Raw genomic sequence first — 20,040 nt, 5'->3', positions numbered from 1 at the left:
CAGCCAGATGGCTTATGAGATGGGGGTTTTGTCTGACATCCAAGTTGCTGAAGAGATGACAAGCAATGACAACTTGACTTTGAGTATGGATGCCACAAGTTTGGATGGTGACCACTGTAAACGAAGTGCATGTCAACCTGACCTGCCCTCAACACCACCTTGTGGTTTGATTCTCCAAATTGTTGTCCTAGGTGGGGGAGCTACTGGTGACTACGTTGAACATATCAAGGAAAGCATTAATGATGTGACATTATCTTATGCTAAGTGTTTTCAGAAGGATCACATGGAACTCAAAGAGCTTGTGATAAGTCATTTAAAGAATACGATAACAGACCGGGTAGCTGTTAATCACTGCGTTGTAGAACAGCTAATTAAAGTCTTTGATATTGCCATTCTTGAGCTCAACTGCAACCTCCACCCACTTGACGGGATAGCTGGTAGGGCTCGGTCAGTTTTGAAAGACTGATGTAAAGTTAAAAATTGTGAGCTCCACTTTTGGGCAGGCATGCAAGGCTGCAAATCTAATATATGGTGTGAGTAAGATGTGATACAAACAAGGAAAGAGACCCTGGTGCCTTCAAACTTTTCATACCAGCGGCTGCCAGGCAGGATACGCCCACATTTTCGAGAGATGGATAGAGAACAAGCTAAAAAGAAAGTGATTTTTCGTACAATCAGGGACCATAATTCAGGAAGTTACAATTCGATATGCGCAAACATTGAAAGGAACCAAGATCTCTGGGTTATAAACTTACAATTCAAGTTTCAACAAAATTGATATACCATATTTTTACGCTATTTGAGAACGAAGGGCGGCCATTTTGTCTATCAGTTTTGGGCTGATTTTCATGAAATTCTAACTCAGCCGTCCTTAGGGTGTAATGGTGATATAATAATATGTTTTTTTAAATCGGATAAGAATTATGATCTCTATAGGGTCCACAAGCTACAAACGCGATTTTTCGTACAATCAGGGGCCATAATTCAGGAAGTTATGGTCTGATATGCGCGAATATCGAAAGGAACCACGAACTTTGGGTTATAAACTTACATTTCAAGTTTCAACAAAATCGAATAAAAATTGTGACCTCTATAGGGTCCACAAGCTAAAAATGCGATTTTTCGTACAATCAGGGGCCATAATTCAGGAAGTTACGTTCCGATATGCGCGAATATCGAAAGGAACCGAGATCTTTGGGTTATAATCATACATTTCAAGTTTAAACTAAATCGGATAAAAATTGTGACCTCTACAGTGTTCACAAGCTAAAAACGTGATTTTTCGTACAATCAGGGGCCATAATCCATGAAGTTACAGTCCAATACATGCCAATATCGGAAGGAACCGAGATCTTAGGGTGATAAACCTATATTTCAAGTGTCATTGAAAAAGGATAAAAATTGTGACCTGTAGACTGTTCACAAACAATTGTGGACGGACGGACAGGGGCGACGACAATATACGTCCACATGAAAATGTGGGCGTATAAAAATCACATAACATCAGGTCTGGTCAGTTTGTGAGGTATGTGGGAAATCGTCTCCACGTCTTGTTCCATCTGGCTGGTGTTGTATACTTCTACACAGAGCAGTTGATTGTTTTCCTGGGGAAGGACTCGGGCACTGCTAGGAAGTTGAAGAAAGCCCTGAAATCTGACTTGGAGAATGTACATTTAGTGGTGCAGTTGAGGTCGTTGGGTTTGTTGGGCAAGTACCTTACAGCACCCTGGATGCGCCTTTTCTATCAAACCAGTGAGAACAAGACCAATCTTGAGATGGGAACAGCTGTTGCAAACTTAAAACACCTGGAAACAAACCCCCTGTCCATTCTTACCACAACCACAGATGCATTCAATCAGCCATTACTTGATGATGATGAAATACGTCTTAATCTCCAACAAGATGGTGATGCAGGACGGAGGGGCTGACAAGGAAAGCTGTCTAGTCGTTCGGATGGGACGAAAAACCGAGGTCCCGTGTACACATTGGCGTGCACGTAAAAGATCCCTTGGCAGTTGGAATTCGATATAAGAGTAGGCCGTAGTGCCGCTGTCCGGGCAAAATTTCCCTCATAGCACACTGTATGGCGTATGCCCGTCTTCATTAGCCCAGGTTAGGAGCAGAACAGTAGGACGTTAAACCCCATTTCATTTCATTTCCAACAAGATGCACTCCAGTCAGAAGTGGAACTTGCAGAGACATTAGCAGCTTTGGGGTCCAGTTCTGTGAAGGTTTTGGAGAAACAGCTGAAATCTTACCTCGATGGTAAACTCTCTAGGCCAACTTCCGTCATGCTTGAGCAAACTGTCTCTGCCCCCCCCCCCCCCACACAACATATTTGCTGAACAAACTCTGGGATTAACTGACCACCAGTTCCGGAGAGCCCCAAATGCTAGCATGGGTTTCATGGATGTCAAGGTGCGATGTCGAAAGAATAACACCCTTTCTTGGCTTGAAACAAAACCATCAGATGTGCAGCAACACCATGTCAAATTTGCCTTAGGTCATGCTGCTAAATTGCGCAAAATTAGGAAGGAAAGGGCTGTCGTGATTGAAAAGAGAAAGAGGCAGCACCTGGCAGACATAGAGAGGAAGGCAGTGCAAAGACAGAGAAAAGGACTTGAAAAAGACTTGGAAAAAGTAGTGAGTGGTACAGCCAAGATAGTGGACTTGTTTCCTACAATATCTACACTATCAGTTATTGGGAGCTGGATGGGAATGAGAGTGAGGACAATGAGGATGTAAAGCTGAAATTAACTGAGACAGTGTTCGACATCGTGAATGGGGATTTTGAGTTGGCCTGATCTGCGGTGGGGGGGGGGGGGAGTTTAGGTTTAGGATATCATTCTTGTAGAACTATCATTCAGCATCGATGTAAACTGACTGAAATTATTGTTTTGGAATTGGATGAAGTATGAAGTATGTATTGCCCTTCTTATCATCAGGATACAGAAAATGATCAAGATCAATCTACACTTTAACAGGTCAGCAGTCTCTTGAATGTTATATAATCCCTTCTTTCTTTGCAGATTTGGAATCTGTGTGCAATTCCCTAAATTTTAATATGCTACATGCCATAGTTCGGGCTTGGTCAGTTTGCGGAGTCTGTGCCGCCCCAAAAATAAAAATAACTATAGAACATTAACCCCTGCTTCGATTTTAAAAACTAAACTGTTTTGTAATCTGTGTGACAAGCTCTTCAAAATGAAATTAAAATTGAGGCCAAACTGATAACTTTAGAAATTTATCAAAGTGCCTACAAATGGCAACCAAAGACTATAAATCATTTAAAGCACCATACACTTTGTCCAGTTCAGTTGATAAGGTAGGGTGACCCATGTACTCACAGAAATACAGTCCACCACTGATAGTTCGAGACTACCACTGAAGCGTGCACATTCGCCGTGCCGAGACCAACTTTCTGACAGTATGATACTATAAATAGCCATGGCACGTGCAATTCTCTACAAATCTATCAACTATTACAGCCGTAAAAAATTTATTGTTGACGATTTTGAAAAGCAGTAAAATTAAGCTTCTTGATTATTACAGCAGATTTAGAAATTACGTTCGTTTCATTTTTTAAATCGCTTTATCATTAACTGTACCGTTAAGAGCGGCATCTTTTGGTTTAGTACAAATAATATCTCTGAATCACTCGGGTTAGACAGGAACATGATACTAGCAGTAGTTTCATTTTACTTTTACAAGCTTCTTAAAACGATTGTTGAGCTACCTAACTTGCTTATTTCTAAATTCAATTTCTTGTTCTAGCTTTCTGTTATTAGCATTACCACATCAAAATTTCAAATAACAGATGATGTGTTTTTCTCTGTTTTAATGCATGCAGCCTGTTTCAAACATGAAGAAACTTTTTAAATTCTCAAAATCGGTTAATAAATAAGTTTTCTATGAACATTTTTCTCATCGCAGATGGCAACATTTTTCTGACAAAAAGTAATAGACTTATCTATAGGCAAAACACGCCCTCGAAATAGGGCTTTTTGAGGCTAAAATAGTCTTTTAAAGATCCTACAATAACTCTGGTAATATGAAAAGCAATAAGTTGAAATTTTGACACCCAGATGAAAAATGGACGACAAATTCAATTCTGTCGTCAAAATGCCTCTGCAACATACGCGTTCCGTGAGATGGTGGCCATCTTGGATTGCGGTTAAAACCGCCATTAAAATGTACTGCAATTATGAGGTCAGCATCAAATGACACTACACGGCTGTTAAAAATGCTTCATTCTGCACTCCATAAAGTAAGTTTGATCTACTTCATGACTTCAAAGAAAAATGGCGGCCATCTTGGAATCCAAGATGGCCGACATGCCAGATTCCGTCACAATCGGGTGTCATTTATTCGGTGCTCAAAGTATGGGTTGTAATATATCATTGGAAAGGTATTGAAGAGGGGATTACAGTTTCCAAATGTCCAATACCCACCAGAGAACATATTAAATAAAGAAGTTGTTTTTAGACATTGTTTATTTTGTTCAATATTTCAAAGATGAGACGTGGAATGTCGAAAGTTGATGCGCCTTCATGAAACTGCTTGCATCTTTCACAAATACATGAAAATAGGTTTCAAAAGTTTTATATGATATAGTAATGCTAAATTCCCTCACATATTATAATTGGAAAATGAAATGAAAGATTATTCTATAATTATTTACAAACATTTCATCAATAATCAAGTAGTCTAGCTTATATAGGCCCAGTAACCTTTACTGACAATCTAACATGTAAAATTAACTAATTTTAATTGAGTTACATTTTAATAAAAATAATAATTTTAATAGGCCTACTAGATTATTGAAAAAATTTTGGTAAATAATTATAATTTTCCATAATTTTACTAATTATATTAATATCTAAAATTAAACCATTTTTATTGTGTTACATTTTAATCAAAATGATAATATTAATTAGCCTACATGATTACTGATAAAATGATTGGTAAATAATTGTAGTTTTACATAATTTACTAATTATATTAATATCTAAAATTGATCCATTTTATTGAGTTTCATAATCAAAATGATAATATTATTTGATAGGCCTATATCTCTAGACTACCTGATTATTGATGAAATGTTTGGTAAATAATTATACTATTACAGTTTTAGTAATTCGATTAATATCTAAAATTAACTAATTTATGGGACATACATGTTTGTCATTCGGTTCCAAGACAACTGTCAAGTCAAATCCATACATAAATGTCAAAATAACAAGTGCTTTGTTTATATCGTGCGTGATAGCATCCATGGAAGGATTACCCGCCTTCCACCCCCTACAGCTGAAATGACATGCGAGTTTGTCCAATCAGACTCAACAAAGACAATCACGTGATGTCAACAATGTTCGTCATAGGGTAATACCATTTTGCTATGAATGGAATCGCCCGTGAAGTTTTCGCCGTAAGAACTCGGCTTGGCAACCAAACTTCTGCGGCTTATTCCTCAATGAAAACAGTTTTTATTACCGACGACACATATATCATTATAATCTACGATATTTCATAAAGGTTCTCACCGTTTTAAAATTCCAGCCGCAACATTGAGTTTTAGAAAAATTTGACTTCAATCTTTTAAAACATTTGTATCTCAAAAACTATACCCGCCATTTTGATCGGGAATGCCGCGGAACCTTGCGGGGTTCTTCCTGATGATTCGTTGAAAGTTTCAATGACGTACGTGAAGAACTTTCCGAGCTATGAGAATCCCCAGCGAGATACCGCTCAAAAACCCGGGCGTGCCGTGAACACTAATTAATTTGCTAATGGAAAAACAATGGCTAACTGCCAGTGACGTAATATTAGCGTGGGTATTTTATAACTTGTGTTTTGAGTGCATTATCAATAAAGAACAAAAACGAAACTTGTATCACTAGAAAGGTAATTTAATTGGCTTTTTATTCATATAGGTTAAAATATGTTGACACAAATTGTGAGTTTTTTATCGGATATTTTTTCTTGGCACTCTGTGCGCGAGGAGTGTAGGACACGGTCAATACGCTAACTGAGTGTCACACAGCGCTGAGGACGAATGTGGTAATGCTACTGTTATGTTTCGTAAGAAAGTAGTCTTGATTATCCCGACCTGTCAATCAGACGTAGAATGGTCGATATACTGGTTAAGCGAGACTAATTTCAAAACAAGGGCACGTAACCTATCTTTTACTCAAAAGTGTCTGGATGTTATGGACGACTCTTGGAACCAGTTTTCAGTCTATTATTTATACGTGATTAATGGTCATAGCTTATTAAGTACAACATGATCGTTTATTTAGTGACTATAATTGTGTGAAACTGATTTGAGGCTTGGCATATATATAAATATTGTGGCGTAATTGTCGAGATATATGGAGATATTTATTTATGGTGGGTCACCCTAGATAAGGTATTAATCATCTAGTCATACAAAGCAGTAAATAATTAATACATCATCAATATCAAGTAATCTTAAAATAATACCTGAATACATCAGCTGGTTTACCAAACTTTCCTTGCATTAATTCAGGTGCAAGATATTTTGGATCTCCTTCTTGTGCTTCCGACAGATCAACCTGCTAAATATAAATAAAGTTTATTTAATGATGCATTATGTAAGGCCGTGCTGAAATGATTCCTTGTTTCTCCGAAAATCATGCGCTTACCTTTGTAACACACACAAAAAGAAAATATTAAAAAAATTACGGTAATAACATCTACATGTAAATAAAATTCTACCAAACATCAGAAGTTATTTCTCATTGTTCACTCTTGGTTACAACTAAAGATGTTGATAATACACATGTAGGGGCCCATATACCCTGGAATAAGTAACACTGTATTTGATTGGATAAGTCTGCAAAATGTTTTTATTCTGACCAAGAAGTAGATTATTAAAAAAAGGTACACAACCCTTAAACTATAGATATTATGCTGGCCACTTTGTGTTCCGTTTACCGCACATGATTGCCAGAGTGGTGGCAGGAGAAACAAGGAATCAATTCAACATGGCCTAAGATATAGATAACGAGCTGAGAGTTCTCGCTATAATAGTTAAAAAATAGATAATGAAAAGGGAACTTGTTGAAAATTTCAGTCAAATTACTTCATTCTTAGCAGAGTTATCATTTGCAGTGTAGTCTCGATTGCCATTGTTACGATAATGAATAAGTCTTAATTATTATCCATATTTAAATTTAATCATTAACTGCCAATCAAATTGAAATCTGTCCAAAATAAAAACATTTGAGGCCGAATGAAAGATCTGCATTAGGCAGATTCAGCTCATGAATAATTTAACTCTTATTGTAATATTCATCATAATGAGAAGCCTACATACAACAGAATGGTGATATAAAACCTCCACTTTATTGTTTACTCTTTTTCCCCACTGACCCCTTTGCACTACAATCTTTAAATTCCGTTAGCTATTTCTCTCGTGTGCACCTTTACTTTTGGAACTCGTATTATCGACTCCGCTCAAAATACCTGGCACACTGCCAGCATTAGGCTTTAGAGATATCCCGTGACTTCACAATAGGGACGTTCACTACTATTCCTACTTTCGAAAATGAAGCACATCTGTGGAATTTGCAGGGCAATTTTCACGCGCTCATACAACTTGAAGCGACACTACCGAAGCTTTCATACCCAGCTTAAGTTCTGGTGTAAATCGTGCAACCGAAATTACAAAAGGTTGGACGATTTTACCCGTCACCAGAAAACTAAACACCAAGTCGATATCTTGGACACCGCTGTGAAACAAAGCATCGGTCATCTTTCCCCTCAATGTGAGGAAAGTTGTTCAAGTAATAGCATCAAAACCAGGGATGCTACAACGGAGGTAAAATATGACAGATTGCCTTGTCCTATACCATTCCCAACCATGAGTAACTGAGAGGCCTTTTGTGAATGAGTCAATCCTTGTCTCGAACTAGAGGCCTGGCCAGTTTTTCGCACATTGAATCGCGATGATTTGGCAGAATCAAACATCAGCAAAGAAGACTGGTTTTTTTTTTACAACGTTTCAACAGAGAAACGCAAAAACAACTTCGTGAGCTCCTTGTTGTATTCAAGAAAGACTTTCCTAGAGCCACTTTTCAAAGTATGCGAAATAGTAGCATAATTCTCAGCCTAACTCAAGGCAGAATATGAAAAACAGGGACGAGTTCCCATTTAATTTAGCCGTGGTACCCCCACAGCGATAACTAATAAAAAATTAGTGCATACACGCCCTTAACCTAATAGAGTTATTTTTAATCCCTCTCTAGTTTAGAAAACTTTAAACTTAAAGTTCAAAAGGGTTAGGAGCCTTGAGTCAATGCTAATTAGCATAATCATGACGGCAAATTTCTTAGCCGAATATCTTTGCACACTTTTCGGAATAATCGACTCCGGTGCCAAAGATTGACTCCGGTCCATCTGTGAAGTCACATGTGCTCCGGTGCCCACCGAGACTATATATAGAGGGCCACCGCACATCCTCATTTAAGCCTGAAGAGTTCAAATAAGAACGAAACCAGTAGCTGAGAGAAATCTGGAAGGGCTGTTCGCCTACTCACAGATTTTTTACTGTCTACAGCTAGTTTTGCTTGAGAAAAAGTAGGTAGTTGGTTGATCGGCATTCTAATTCCTAACTTCAACAATTTTGAGTTGATATTTAATTATATTTCGAAAATTTTGAAAAGCATCTATTTTGCTTCAATTTTCATATTTAATGAAATTGAGAAAGTTTATTCAGTTTTTGTGTAAATGAAAGATGCAATTCAGATTAGAACCGCCTAACAAAATAGCATAGTAATTTTTCAATATAGATTATTTCATCTCCATCTGTCAGTTTTATCACAGTAGTAAACGTTTTCCTTACACAAATGTCTCATCAGATACATTTATTTAAAAGAGACGTGTTATTCAGGCTACTGGTGTAGAAAGTAATACCCATTGATAAGCCATGTGTTTGAATGATTACGTAAGGATCTTTAATGGATGCCATTCTGGGCAGAGATCTATTGTCAAAGTAGATAGTCCTCTGGGAGCAGATTGCAGAATGGTGTCATCAGTTTAAAAATACTAATGATATTCATTAAAGAATATGTCAACCCTTCAAAACTTGCTACCTAACCATGATGTCAGAATTGGTGTCAACAGTAATAAAATTTCAAATGATGATACAGTTACATATCACATCTCATTAACTCCTAAAGTGTCTTTGGATTTTGAATACACAGTCCACAATATAATGGGATATGAAACTAAAATATCAGCTACTATTATTCATTTATTGAATCTTCTAATTTATACTTTATAGTTCAATGACTTACCTTTGAAACATCCAATACAAGACCAAAATCACCTAATTTACATATTCCATCAAAAGAGACAAAGATATTTTCAGGTTTAATATCCATGTGAATAAGATCATTATCATGAAGATGTTTCACAGCCTACAAAAAAAGTATTATTCACATCATGCATGTGAGACATAGGTAATCATCATAAAATAGAAATGAAATGGGCTAATGAAGATGGGCATATGCCATACAGCGTGCTATGAGGGAAATTTTGTCCGGACAGCGGCACTATTGCCTACTCTTATATCGAATTCCAACTGTCAAGGGATTTTTTACGTGAACGCCAATGTGTACACAGGACCTCGATTTTTCATTCCATCCGAACGACTAGACAGCTGTCCTTGCCAGGCCCTCCGTCCTGCATCACTGACAAGGGGGAACCACACCGGAAAATCTGGATGAACTTTCTCGGCCACCCGACCTCCAGGCTAGCAAGCCAGCGTCTTACCCACTTAGCCACCGTGACCCCCTCATAGTCCTTGTCAGGCCCTCCGTCCTGCATCACTGACAAGGGGGAACCATGCCGGAAAATCTGGATGAACTTTCTAGGCCAATGCAGGGATCTAACACCCGACCTCCAGACTAGCAAGCCAGCGTCTTACCCACTTAGCCACCTTGACCCCCTCATAAAATATAGAGTTGGTTACTGGATTAAGCACCTACAGTGCAAACTCAGCACTTTGAACCAAAAATGCAGAGTGCAGTGTTATTCTGCAACTCTATGGTATTTTTTTTTTATGAGCGTTTCTTGAAATCCCTTGAAAACCACCCTAAAAATTGTATGACTTGTAAACTGACAGTGTTAAAGCCCTTGTATCTAAGTGATGGCCTGGCAGATCTGTCTAACATTCTTCATTTGAACGTACACAACATTAATTGTATATATGGTCAAATCTAAAATTATTTTTACCAAGATATATTTTATAAGAATCATCAACTTATTTGGCCAAGAATGTACATTTATGATAATTAAATTAGTCAAGAACTGCAATGGTGTAAATTATCAAAGGCAATTGTTTGAAATAATATTTTAAAACAAAGTACCATAAGAAGGTCCACCAAATAGTTCCATAAAGTTAATTCACTCAAGTCATGATATCCATCAGCTACTTGGCTCAAACTGAAAATATTTCAGAATGTTAAGACAATAATGATAACTACTAATAAAGCACAGTGAAGGAACAGGAGGCTTCCCAGATGTCTCTTTAATTCTGTGAATATTTAGGCTTTTTTTTAAAAAGAAGTACAAAAATGTAAATTAAGTTTTTGTATGGATAGTGAACATCACTGGAAGTTATATTGGCTCCAGGACCCAGCATAGAACATGTGTTAATAAAGAAAGACTCTCTTTATGACAATGTCATTTGCTCATTTAACACACTGACACTTAATTGGCATCCTACCCTTGTGAAATCTGTAGTAAGATGATTTAGATCAGGAGTCTATACTATTACAATATCACATAGTTTTTATACATGTTCCCACCTGTTTTTACATAGTTCTATCTGAATATAAAGATGTTGTCTTTCTTCCCAAGCTTTATAGAAATGAACACAGTTTTGGTGAGGTGGCAATTTTTCATGTTTTGCAACTTCTTCCAGTTTTCTTCTCCTATAGATAAAAGAAAAAAATTAGTAGGAAAGAGAGTTCAAAAGTCTCACTTACAATACACATTAATACTGTATTTTACGGAGTATCGTCATATTTTACTGTCTTTCCAATCTCCATCATATATAAGTCGAAGTGCTATATAAGAGGAATGCTTTTCAACTCGACTGTAGCAATCTTTTATCGGGATACTGGAGGGTTTTTTTTCTAGTCTAATATATGCCGATGTACATGTACGTCAATAAAATGAAACCATAATATTAACAAGCCAACAGTGAGGCTGATGTCCCCCGCCGAAATAGGAAAATAATTAGAGGACACATATAAATTTATCACAAATTATCTTTTACAAAGTATTGAACAATCAAACAGTATATCTTTACTTATAGTCTAAGCATACAATGTTTTTGATGGAATAATTATAGCATATTAAGGGGAAAACATGCTCTATGCCTACAGATCTAGAGTTTGGTTGTATCAACGGGTCTATTTTCCATCTTGCTGCAAGTTGTGCAAAGTTCACTGTTTTCTTTCTGTCATTAAATGTCAATTCATTATTGCATACTACATATTTAATTAATTTATAATAGTTTCTTTTTCAATTTGTTTTTTCCATTTATTTGTTTATTTACCTTGCCTATATTCATTGTATTGGATTGTATTGGAATTGCTCAATTGATGCTTTTATCAATACCTGGTTATAATATTATGACATGTAATGTGGCAAGTTGAGTCGGGACATGTAGGCTATAATGTAACCTAAATGTATACATAAGTGGATTTCGTTTCATTTTTTTCGAAAATATTGTACAGATAAAAGAGGAGGAATTACAGGGGTAATACATTGGAAAGCTTCTTCAAGAACTAAAGCATAAACTATATAAACGAGCTTCCAATCAAATTGTTTATCTCTGCTTACCCTAAGCGGAACGGACAGACAAACAGACAGACGGACGAACCCATTTTAATAGTTCCCTGCTTTCTTCGAAAGGCGGGGGACAATAAGCATGAACATTTACTCAATTCGAAGATCAACCAATCAAATTGTTTATCTCTGCTTACCATAAGCGGAACGGACAGACAGACAAACAGACAGACGGACGAACCCATTTTAATAGTTCCCTGCTTTCTTCGAAAGGCGGGGGACAATCAAAGTAGGAGAGTTATTGTTTTCCAAAGTCTCGACCAATCAAATTGCGTATCGCTCTGCTTACCCTGAGCAGAAAATGCTCATTATCAAACTTAGTCAAGGTATTACTGTAATGAAACTATACACCAAGTTTCATCAATCTCACTTAATTAGAACTAAAGTTATCGTGTCCCAAAGCATCAACCAATCAAATTGCTTATCTCTGCTTACCCTAAGCGGAAAATGCTCATCTTCGAACTCCATCAAGGCATTGACCTAATCAACACATACATCAAGTTTGAACATTCTAGCTCAATTAGGAAGAGAGTTATCGTGCCCCAAAGTATCAATCAATCAAATTGCTTATCTCTGCTTACCCTAAGCGGAAAATGCTCATCTTCGAACTCCATCAAGGCATTGACCTAATAAACACATACACCAAGTTTGAACATTCTAGCTCAATTAAAAGTTATCGTGTCCCAAAGCATCAACCAATCAAATTGCTTATCTCTGCTTACCCTAAGTGGAAAATGCTCATCTTCGAACTCCATCAAGGCATTGACCTAATCAACACATACACCAAGTTTGAACATTCTAGCCCAATTAGGAAGAGAGTTATCGTGTCCCAAAGCATCAACCAATCAAATTGCTTATCTCTGCTTACCCTAAGCGGAAAATGCTCATCTTCGAACTCCATCAAGGCATTGACCTAATAAACACATACACCAAGTTTGAACATTCTAGCTCAATTAGGAAGGGAGTTATTGTGTCCCAAAAAGTGTGACGGACAGACAGACGGACAGACAGACAGACAGACAGACGGACGAACCCATTTTAATAGTCCCCTGCTTTCTTCGAAAGGCGGGGGACAATTAATGTAAAATAATCAGTTTATAAATGTAGGACTAACTTGAGTAGTATTCCAAGTTTTGAACCAGTTTTTATTTCAATATAAATGTATACATACGATAAATACTAGACAATACACCAAGTGTTTGTCATCGCACATGGTTAAAATATTACGATGAATGTTACTAAAAATAGAATAATATAGCCTATGAATGATTGGCTAATTTAACTGAAAACTAAAGTAGAACTCTCGCGAGACACAAGAAATTACGAGAGATGGCCATGTGAAAATAAATAATGCTGAAAGAAAGATTCCATTTGGATGAATTTTCTAGCGATTATGATTATATTTTAAAAGGGGTACAGTTATACACGCTATACATTGTATATTTAGAAATGTCAACAAGTATTTCTATTGGAATAGTGTTAGTTCTTTTAGAAGATGTCAAAAGTTCGACTTTATCGCACGAGTGCTATTATTTAGCAGACAACGACAGTTGGGAACTGAGAATTGTTTGTAAATATGTAATCTTCGTCCATATATAAAGTCTATGTACACTAAAAATCATTTAATTGGTACAATAAGAATCAGATATAAAAACCAGCGGCTGCCAGGCAGGATACGCCCACATTTTCGAGAGATGGATAGAGAACAAGCTAACAAGAAAGTGATTTTTCCTACAATCAAGGGCCATAATTCAGGAAATTACAATTCGATAAGCGCGAATATCGATAGGAACTGAGATCTTTGTGTTATAAACTTACATTTCAAATTTCAACAAAATCGGATAAAAATTGCGACCTCTATAGGGTCCACAACCTTGATATACCATATTTTTACGCTATTTGAAAATGAATGGCGGCCATTTTGTCTGTCAATTTTGGGCCGATTTTCACGAAATTCGAACTCAGTTCTCCGTAGGGTGTAACGGTGATATAATACGTTGTTTTAAATCGGATAAAAATTATGACCTCTATAGGGTCCACAAGCTAAAAACGCGATTTTTCGTAGAATCAGGGGCCATAATTCGGGAAGTTACGGTCCAATATGCGCGAATATCAAAAGGAACCAAGATCTTTGGGTTATAAACTAATGTTTCAAGTTTCAACAAAATCAGATAAAAATTATGACCTCTTTAGGTTCCACAAGCTAAAACACGATTTTTCGTACAATCAGGGGCCATAATTCTGGAAGTTACGGTCCGATATGCGCGAATATCAAAATGAACCAAGATCTTTGGGTTATAAACTTACATATCAAGTTTCAACAAAATTGGATAAAAATTGTGACCTCTATAGGGTCCACAAGCTAAAAACGTGATTTTTCATACAAACAGGGGCCATAATCCATGAAGTTTCGATCCGATACATGCCAATATCGAAAGCAGCCGAGATCTTTTGGTGATAAACCAAATTCGAACTCAGTCATCCTTAGGGTTGTAACAGTGACATAATAATACGTTTTTTTAAATCGGATAAAAATTATGACCTCTATAGGGTCCACAAGCTAAAAACACGATTTTTTGTACAATCAGGGGGCATAATTCAGGAAGTTATGGTCCGATATGCACGAATATCGAAAGGAACTGAGATCTTTGGGTTATAAACTTACATTTCTAGTTTCAAAAAAATCGGATAAAAATTGTGACCTCTATAGGGTCCACAACCTTGATATACCATATTTTTACGCTATTTGAGAACGAACGGCGGCCATTTTGTCTGTCAATTTTGGGCCGATTTTCACGAAATTCGAACTTAGCCGTCCTTAGGGTGTAACGGTGATATAATAATACGTTTTTTTAAATCAGATAAAAATTATGACTTCTATAGGGTCCACAAGCTAAAAACGCGATTTTTGTACAATCAGGGGCCATAATTCAGGAAGTTATGGTCCGTATGCGCGAATATCAAAAGGAACCGAGATCTTTGGGTTATAAACTTACATTTCAAGTTTCAACAAAATCGGATAAAAATTGTGACCTCTATAGGGTCCACAAGCTAAAAACGTGATTTTTCGTACAAACAGGGGCCATAATCCATGAAGTTTCGATCCGATACATGCCAATATCGAAAGCAGCCGAGATCTTTTGGTGATAAACCTATATTTCAAGTTTCGTCAAAATCGGACAAGAATTGTGACCTGTATAGAGTCCACAAACAAATTGTGGACGGACGTCCGGAAGGACAGGGGCGACGACAATATACGTCCACATGAAAATGTGGGCGTATAAAAACAACATTAATTTGTTTGTTATTACTCAAGATTTAATTTCTATGCCTTTATTTTTCTTTCTTACCTGTCCGATTCACCTCTAAATCTAACTTGAGTTCTCTTTACAGCATATAAACTACCATCTTCTTTATTTTTAACCTTAAACACCTGAAAAAAAAAATTAGATCCATCATTTCTTTTGAAAATATAATTATAAAGTACTTGTAAAGTTAGTTGAAAAGCAAGCACAACCTGTTGTATAAGATTATTCATGTTGATACGCAGTGGATTTTAAAACATGAACTTTTAAAGACATAGGCATAGCTACAAACATTATTTGTTTTTATTTGTAATTACAGCCTGGCTATAGTGAGGCAAGTACAGATACACTTGATTATATACTATTCAAAAAAAGTAGGGGATATTTTATTTTTAAGTGTTATTAAAGTCACCTAATGAAACTGACGAAGAAACAAATGACAAAATGAAATGAAGTTCACATTCATCGATTTATTCCAAATGATCGTTAGACTAAGTTAGGCACAGACTGACCATTATAAGGGTAAAATGATACCCGGGGTCAAACAGCAAAGTTACCACAGCATCACAACCAAGTCAGTAACGGGTAAATCCTCCTCTCTTGGACATTGGCAGGACGTTGTTGACGTTGACGTAACCTCTGTCCAAGCATGTCCCAGACATGCTCGATGGGGGAGAGGTCGGGACTCAGTGCTGGCCAAGGTAATGTGGTGATGTTCTGTTGTTGGAGGTAACCTGTAACGATCCTGGCCCTGTGACATCTTGCGTTGTCATCCTGGAAGATGAAACGGCGGCCATGACGTCGTGCGAACGGCACAATATGGACTGCCAAGATGTTGTCCCGGTAGTACTGGCCTGTAACACGCCCTGCAACAACATGTAAAGCCGTTCTTCCAGCAACAGTGATGCCTCCCCACACCATAACAGAACCACCCCCAAATCGATCATGTCTGATGACGTTAACGTCTTGGAAGCGCTCGTTTTGACGACGCCACACCCTCCTACGTCTGTCCAAAAAATCAACAGTGAACCTTGACTCATCTGAAAACATCACATTGCTCCAGCGTCGATTATCCCAGTGTTGACGATCCCTACACCAACGACGTCTTGCCTGAATGTGATGATCTCTCAAACAAGGGATCACGCGAGGACGTCGGGCGCGAAGGTGACCCCTATGCAGTCGATTCCGAATCATCTGGCCACTCACTCTCACACCAGTGTCTGTTTGAAGACGAGCGCTGATCTGATTTGCTGTGATGACACGATTTCTCAAGGCCAAGGTACGGATAAATCGATCCTTGGCTTGAGTTGTCGCCCTTGGTCGACCTGAGCGTGGTCTGTCCTGTACAGATTGTGTATCACGGTATCTGGACCATAGCCTGCTTATGACAGACTGAGAAACATTCATCGTCCGCGCCACAACCGCCTGTGTTGTGCCGATCTGTAGCATGCCAAGGGCACGTAACCTTTCATTTTGGGAAAGCCGACGCATATCAAAATTAGTTTTCTGGTCACTAAAACAATTAAACTGATGTTTCCACCCTGGAATTCAATGCCACAATGACTGTAACATTCAAAGTCAGAGTCGTGCAAATCTTGGGTTGGACCCCCATGATGATCCCAAGCATCACCTGCATTCCATGCGGGAGCTATTGGTGTGTTTGGGCGTCACATGTAACTGGAAATGTTTCTTCTGTTAGGTTCTATAGTGACTTTTTTCGTAGTCATTTGCATATTTTAGTATTATGCCCCCAAAATCAAATATCCCCTACTTTTTTTGAATAGTATATATTGAATTTTATCACTACTAAGGCAACTTTTAACCCCTTGACTGCACCACAGTCTTATTTTGTGGAAATCTAAATTTCCATTTTTCTTTGTTATTAAATATAATGGTAAATGCTATCTCTTCTACACGGTACAGGTCCACGAACATTTTAAAACAACATTTACAGTTCAGGAGCTTATGGTTCAAAGGGTCAAAACATTGCTGCATCAATGAAGAAATATCAAACTAACCTCTCCAAAAGATCCTGCTCCAAGTTTGCTCAAAATAATAAAACATTGTTCAAAATATAAATCTTTGTTGTTCTCATTGTATCTTGTACTCAAAAAAGCTTTAAATAAAATTAAGGAAATGTAAGGTGAGGTATTGCCACAAATCATTGATGGCAAATTAAAGTTAATATTTATTTGCAGGATCAGTTAATTCTTGCTACAATTTATCTGTTGTAATAGCTGTAGCACAATGTATGGTTTACTTAGAATAACTATTTGGAAAACTTTGGGGTAATGATCCAGCTAGAACATATCAGAATACCTTTTTCTGGAAGTTGCATCAACAAAATGACTAGACATTTTTTCTTGCTAAGATATCCATCACTGGATGTAAAATCACAAGGAACTTTCTCAGTAATCAGGACCTTCTGGTTAGTGAGTCAGTGCCTTATGAAGTTGTGTTTAAATTCATGCAATGGTCTATAAATTATTAAATTTTCTATCAATCTATCTGGATGTTAATCATCTATCACCATGATTGCAGACTGCTGTAATAGGAATGAGAGGATTTTTTTTTTAACACATAAGCTTAATTTTCCTTTTATTAGCCAGATTTATTATAATTTTTGAAGGATACAATTTTCTGTGCTTCTAAATGAGACAACTTGTGCTCTCTGTACCGGTCTGTGAGGAAATATTCTACTGATTGGAGGACAACTCTTAATGGGGGGTCTTGGAGGAACTGAATCTCGTGGTGTGCCTCTTTGCTGCAAAATATCAAAAAACAAGATATGAGATATGAGTATGAGGGTAAACCCTAAAGAAGTGAATTTGAATAGTCTAGTGCAGATGTTATAAGTTCGCTTTCTTGCAGATGGTAGAAACATGTCGTTTCATTTTCAAATCTTCATCCAAGAGCACTCCATGATTACTGACAAAGTCAGTAGTTTCGATATGTACATCACCAACCAGCAGAGTTGTGTAAAGACAGTTTTGTTTTTGAAAGGAAGTGATGAAATGGGAGTTTAACGTCCTACTGTTCTGCTCCTAACCTGGGCTAATGAAGACGGGCATACGCCATACGAGTGTGCTATGAGGGAAATTTTGCCCGGACAGCGGCACTACGGCCTACTCTTATATCGAATTCCAACTGCCAAGGGATCTTTTACGTGCACACCAATGTGTACACGGGACCTCGGTTTTTCGTCCCATCCGAACGACTAGACAGCTTTCCTTGTCAGCCCCTCTGTCCTGCATCACTGACAAGGGAGAACCACGCCGGAAAATCTGGATGAACTTTCTCGGCTAATGCAGGGATCGAACACCCGACCTCCAGGCTAGCGAGCTAGCATCTTTCCCACTTAGCCACATGATCCCCTTTTGAAAGGAAGATAGCCTCATCAAAGAGTTTGAGCTAGGAAGTTAGATTTGGATGTCAGCTGTTTCGTAACCTGGCTGTTTCGTACTTAGTTCATTCGTACCTCACATGAGCCGTTTCGTACTTCACTTCGTACCTCAAATTGATTCATACCTTTTCCTATGTTTTTGAAATCAGTTAAAAGAAATTGAAATAAAGGTGAAACGATTTGATCAAATCCAACGGCTATGCTAAATTTATATTACACAGCCTGCCCAATAGTAGTAATTCACACACAATTAAAGGATACATTTATACTAAAATTGCTTCAGCACTTCACTAAAATTACATCGGTTACGATCGAAAGCCATTTTCATGCAGTTGGGTTTCAATAACAGAATTACCCCGTGATATGACCGTATATACGGTCCATGATATAACAGAATGGGTTCAATAATCAACCCCGGATTAAATACTTTTTCATGCATTTTTTAAACTGCTTTAACAATCACCAATCAACTGTCGTCAATAATCACAACTCACTGAGCAGAATGGGTTCGATAATCAACATCAGATTTAAAGAAAGGCAGGTAATCGTTTATTATTTCAATTTCTTTCAACAACATATAGATTTATTTTAATTTCTTTCAATTCATTTCAACAACATATAGGAAAAGGTACAAATCAATTTGAGGTACAAATCATGTGTGTATTCTAATTCTCGTTCGGCAGCCATTTTTATAAATTTAGCGCAGCCTTTGGATTTAGGAGAAGGAACTAATCAATTTGAGGTACAAATCTCTTGCATATTCTAATTCTGGTTCGGCATATTCAATTTCTTTCAACTGATTTCAACAACATAGGAAAAGGTAAGAATCAATTTGAGGTACGAAGTGAGGTACGAATGAACCACAGGCACTTGAAGGGATTAAAAAAGTGTGACGGACAGACAGACGGACAGACAGACGGACGAACCCATTTTAATAGTCCCCTGCTTTCTTCGAAAGGCGGGGGACAAAAATAAAACTTCTTACTACTCTTTGACTATCTAATACAGTAATAACAAGGTGTATCAGCTGACATTTTGTTTTGACTTGTTGACGACATTTCGTCTGCTATCATCTCACAATACTCACTAGTTCTAACACTTCCCGTCGCTTTTATTGCCAAAGAGACTTTATTTGATTGCTATACACCTCCCAATGTAATTAAATTGGTCATTTTACAGCGTTATTAATTACAAATCAAACTTGAAGCGTGATGACTTAGCTATTCGTATCTTAGACGGACCGGAAGTAAGACGAAATGAGGTCAACAACGTCATGTTGGGGAAGCCCTGATTTTTGATTGGTCGAGGCGTGTTACCAAAACTAAAATTGACCTTCATATAGGCTACAGCTGATCGCGAATTAAGAATTTCAGAATGACAGCTGAATACTCTCATTGGTAGGTAACATACTTAGGAAAATACATACTTAGGAAAATTCAATGGATCAAA

At 37.4% G+C, this 20,040-nt stretch overlaps 1 protein-coding gene across 1 annotated transcript; it reads left to right on the top strand.

Moving 5' to 3' along the window:
* Positions 1-391: 391 nt before the first annotated feature.
* LOC126824365 (uncharacterized) lies at positions 392-10,671 on the top strand (the record flags this gene model as incomplete). The annotated part of the gene is given in 6 exon segments (XM_056101749.1): positions 392-463; positions 465-554; positions 556-605; positions 1,661-1,752; positions 2,333-2,418; positions 10,660-10,671. Coding segments are annotated over 6 exon segments (402 nt in total), but the record flags the coding sequence as incomplete, so codon positions are not given.
* Between the last annotated feature and the right edge of the window lie 9,369 nt (positions 10,672-20,040).

Source organism: Patella vulgata, chromosome 6, assembly GCF_932274485.2.
Source record: "Patella vulgata chromosome 6, xgPatVulg1.2, whole genome shotgun sequence".
Lineage (NCBI taxonomy): Eukaryota > Metazoa > Mollusca > Gastropoda > Patellidae > Patella > Patella vulgata.
The sequence above is the reverse complement of the archived record's forward strand: the minus strand, read 5'-3'. Positions and strand labels throughout refer to the sequence as shown.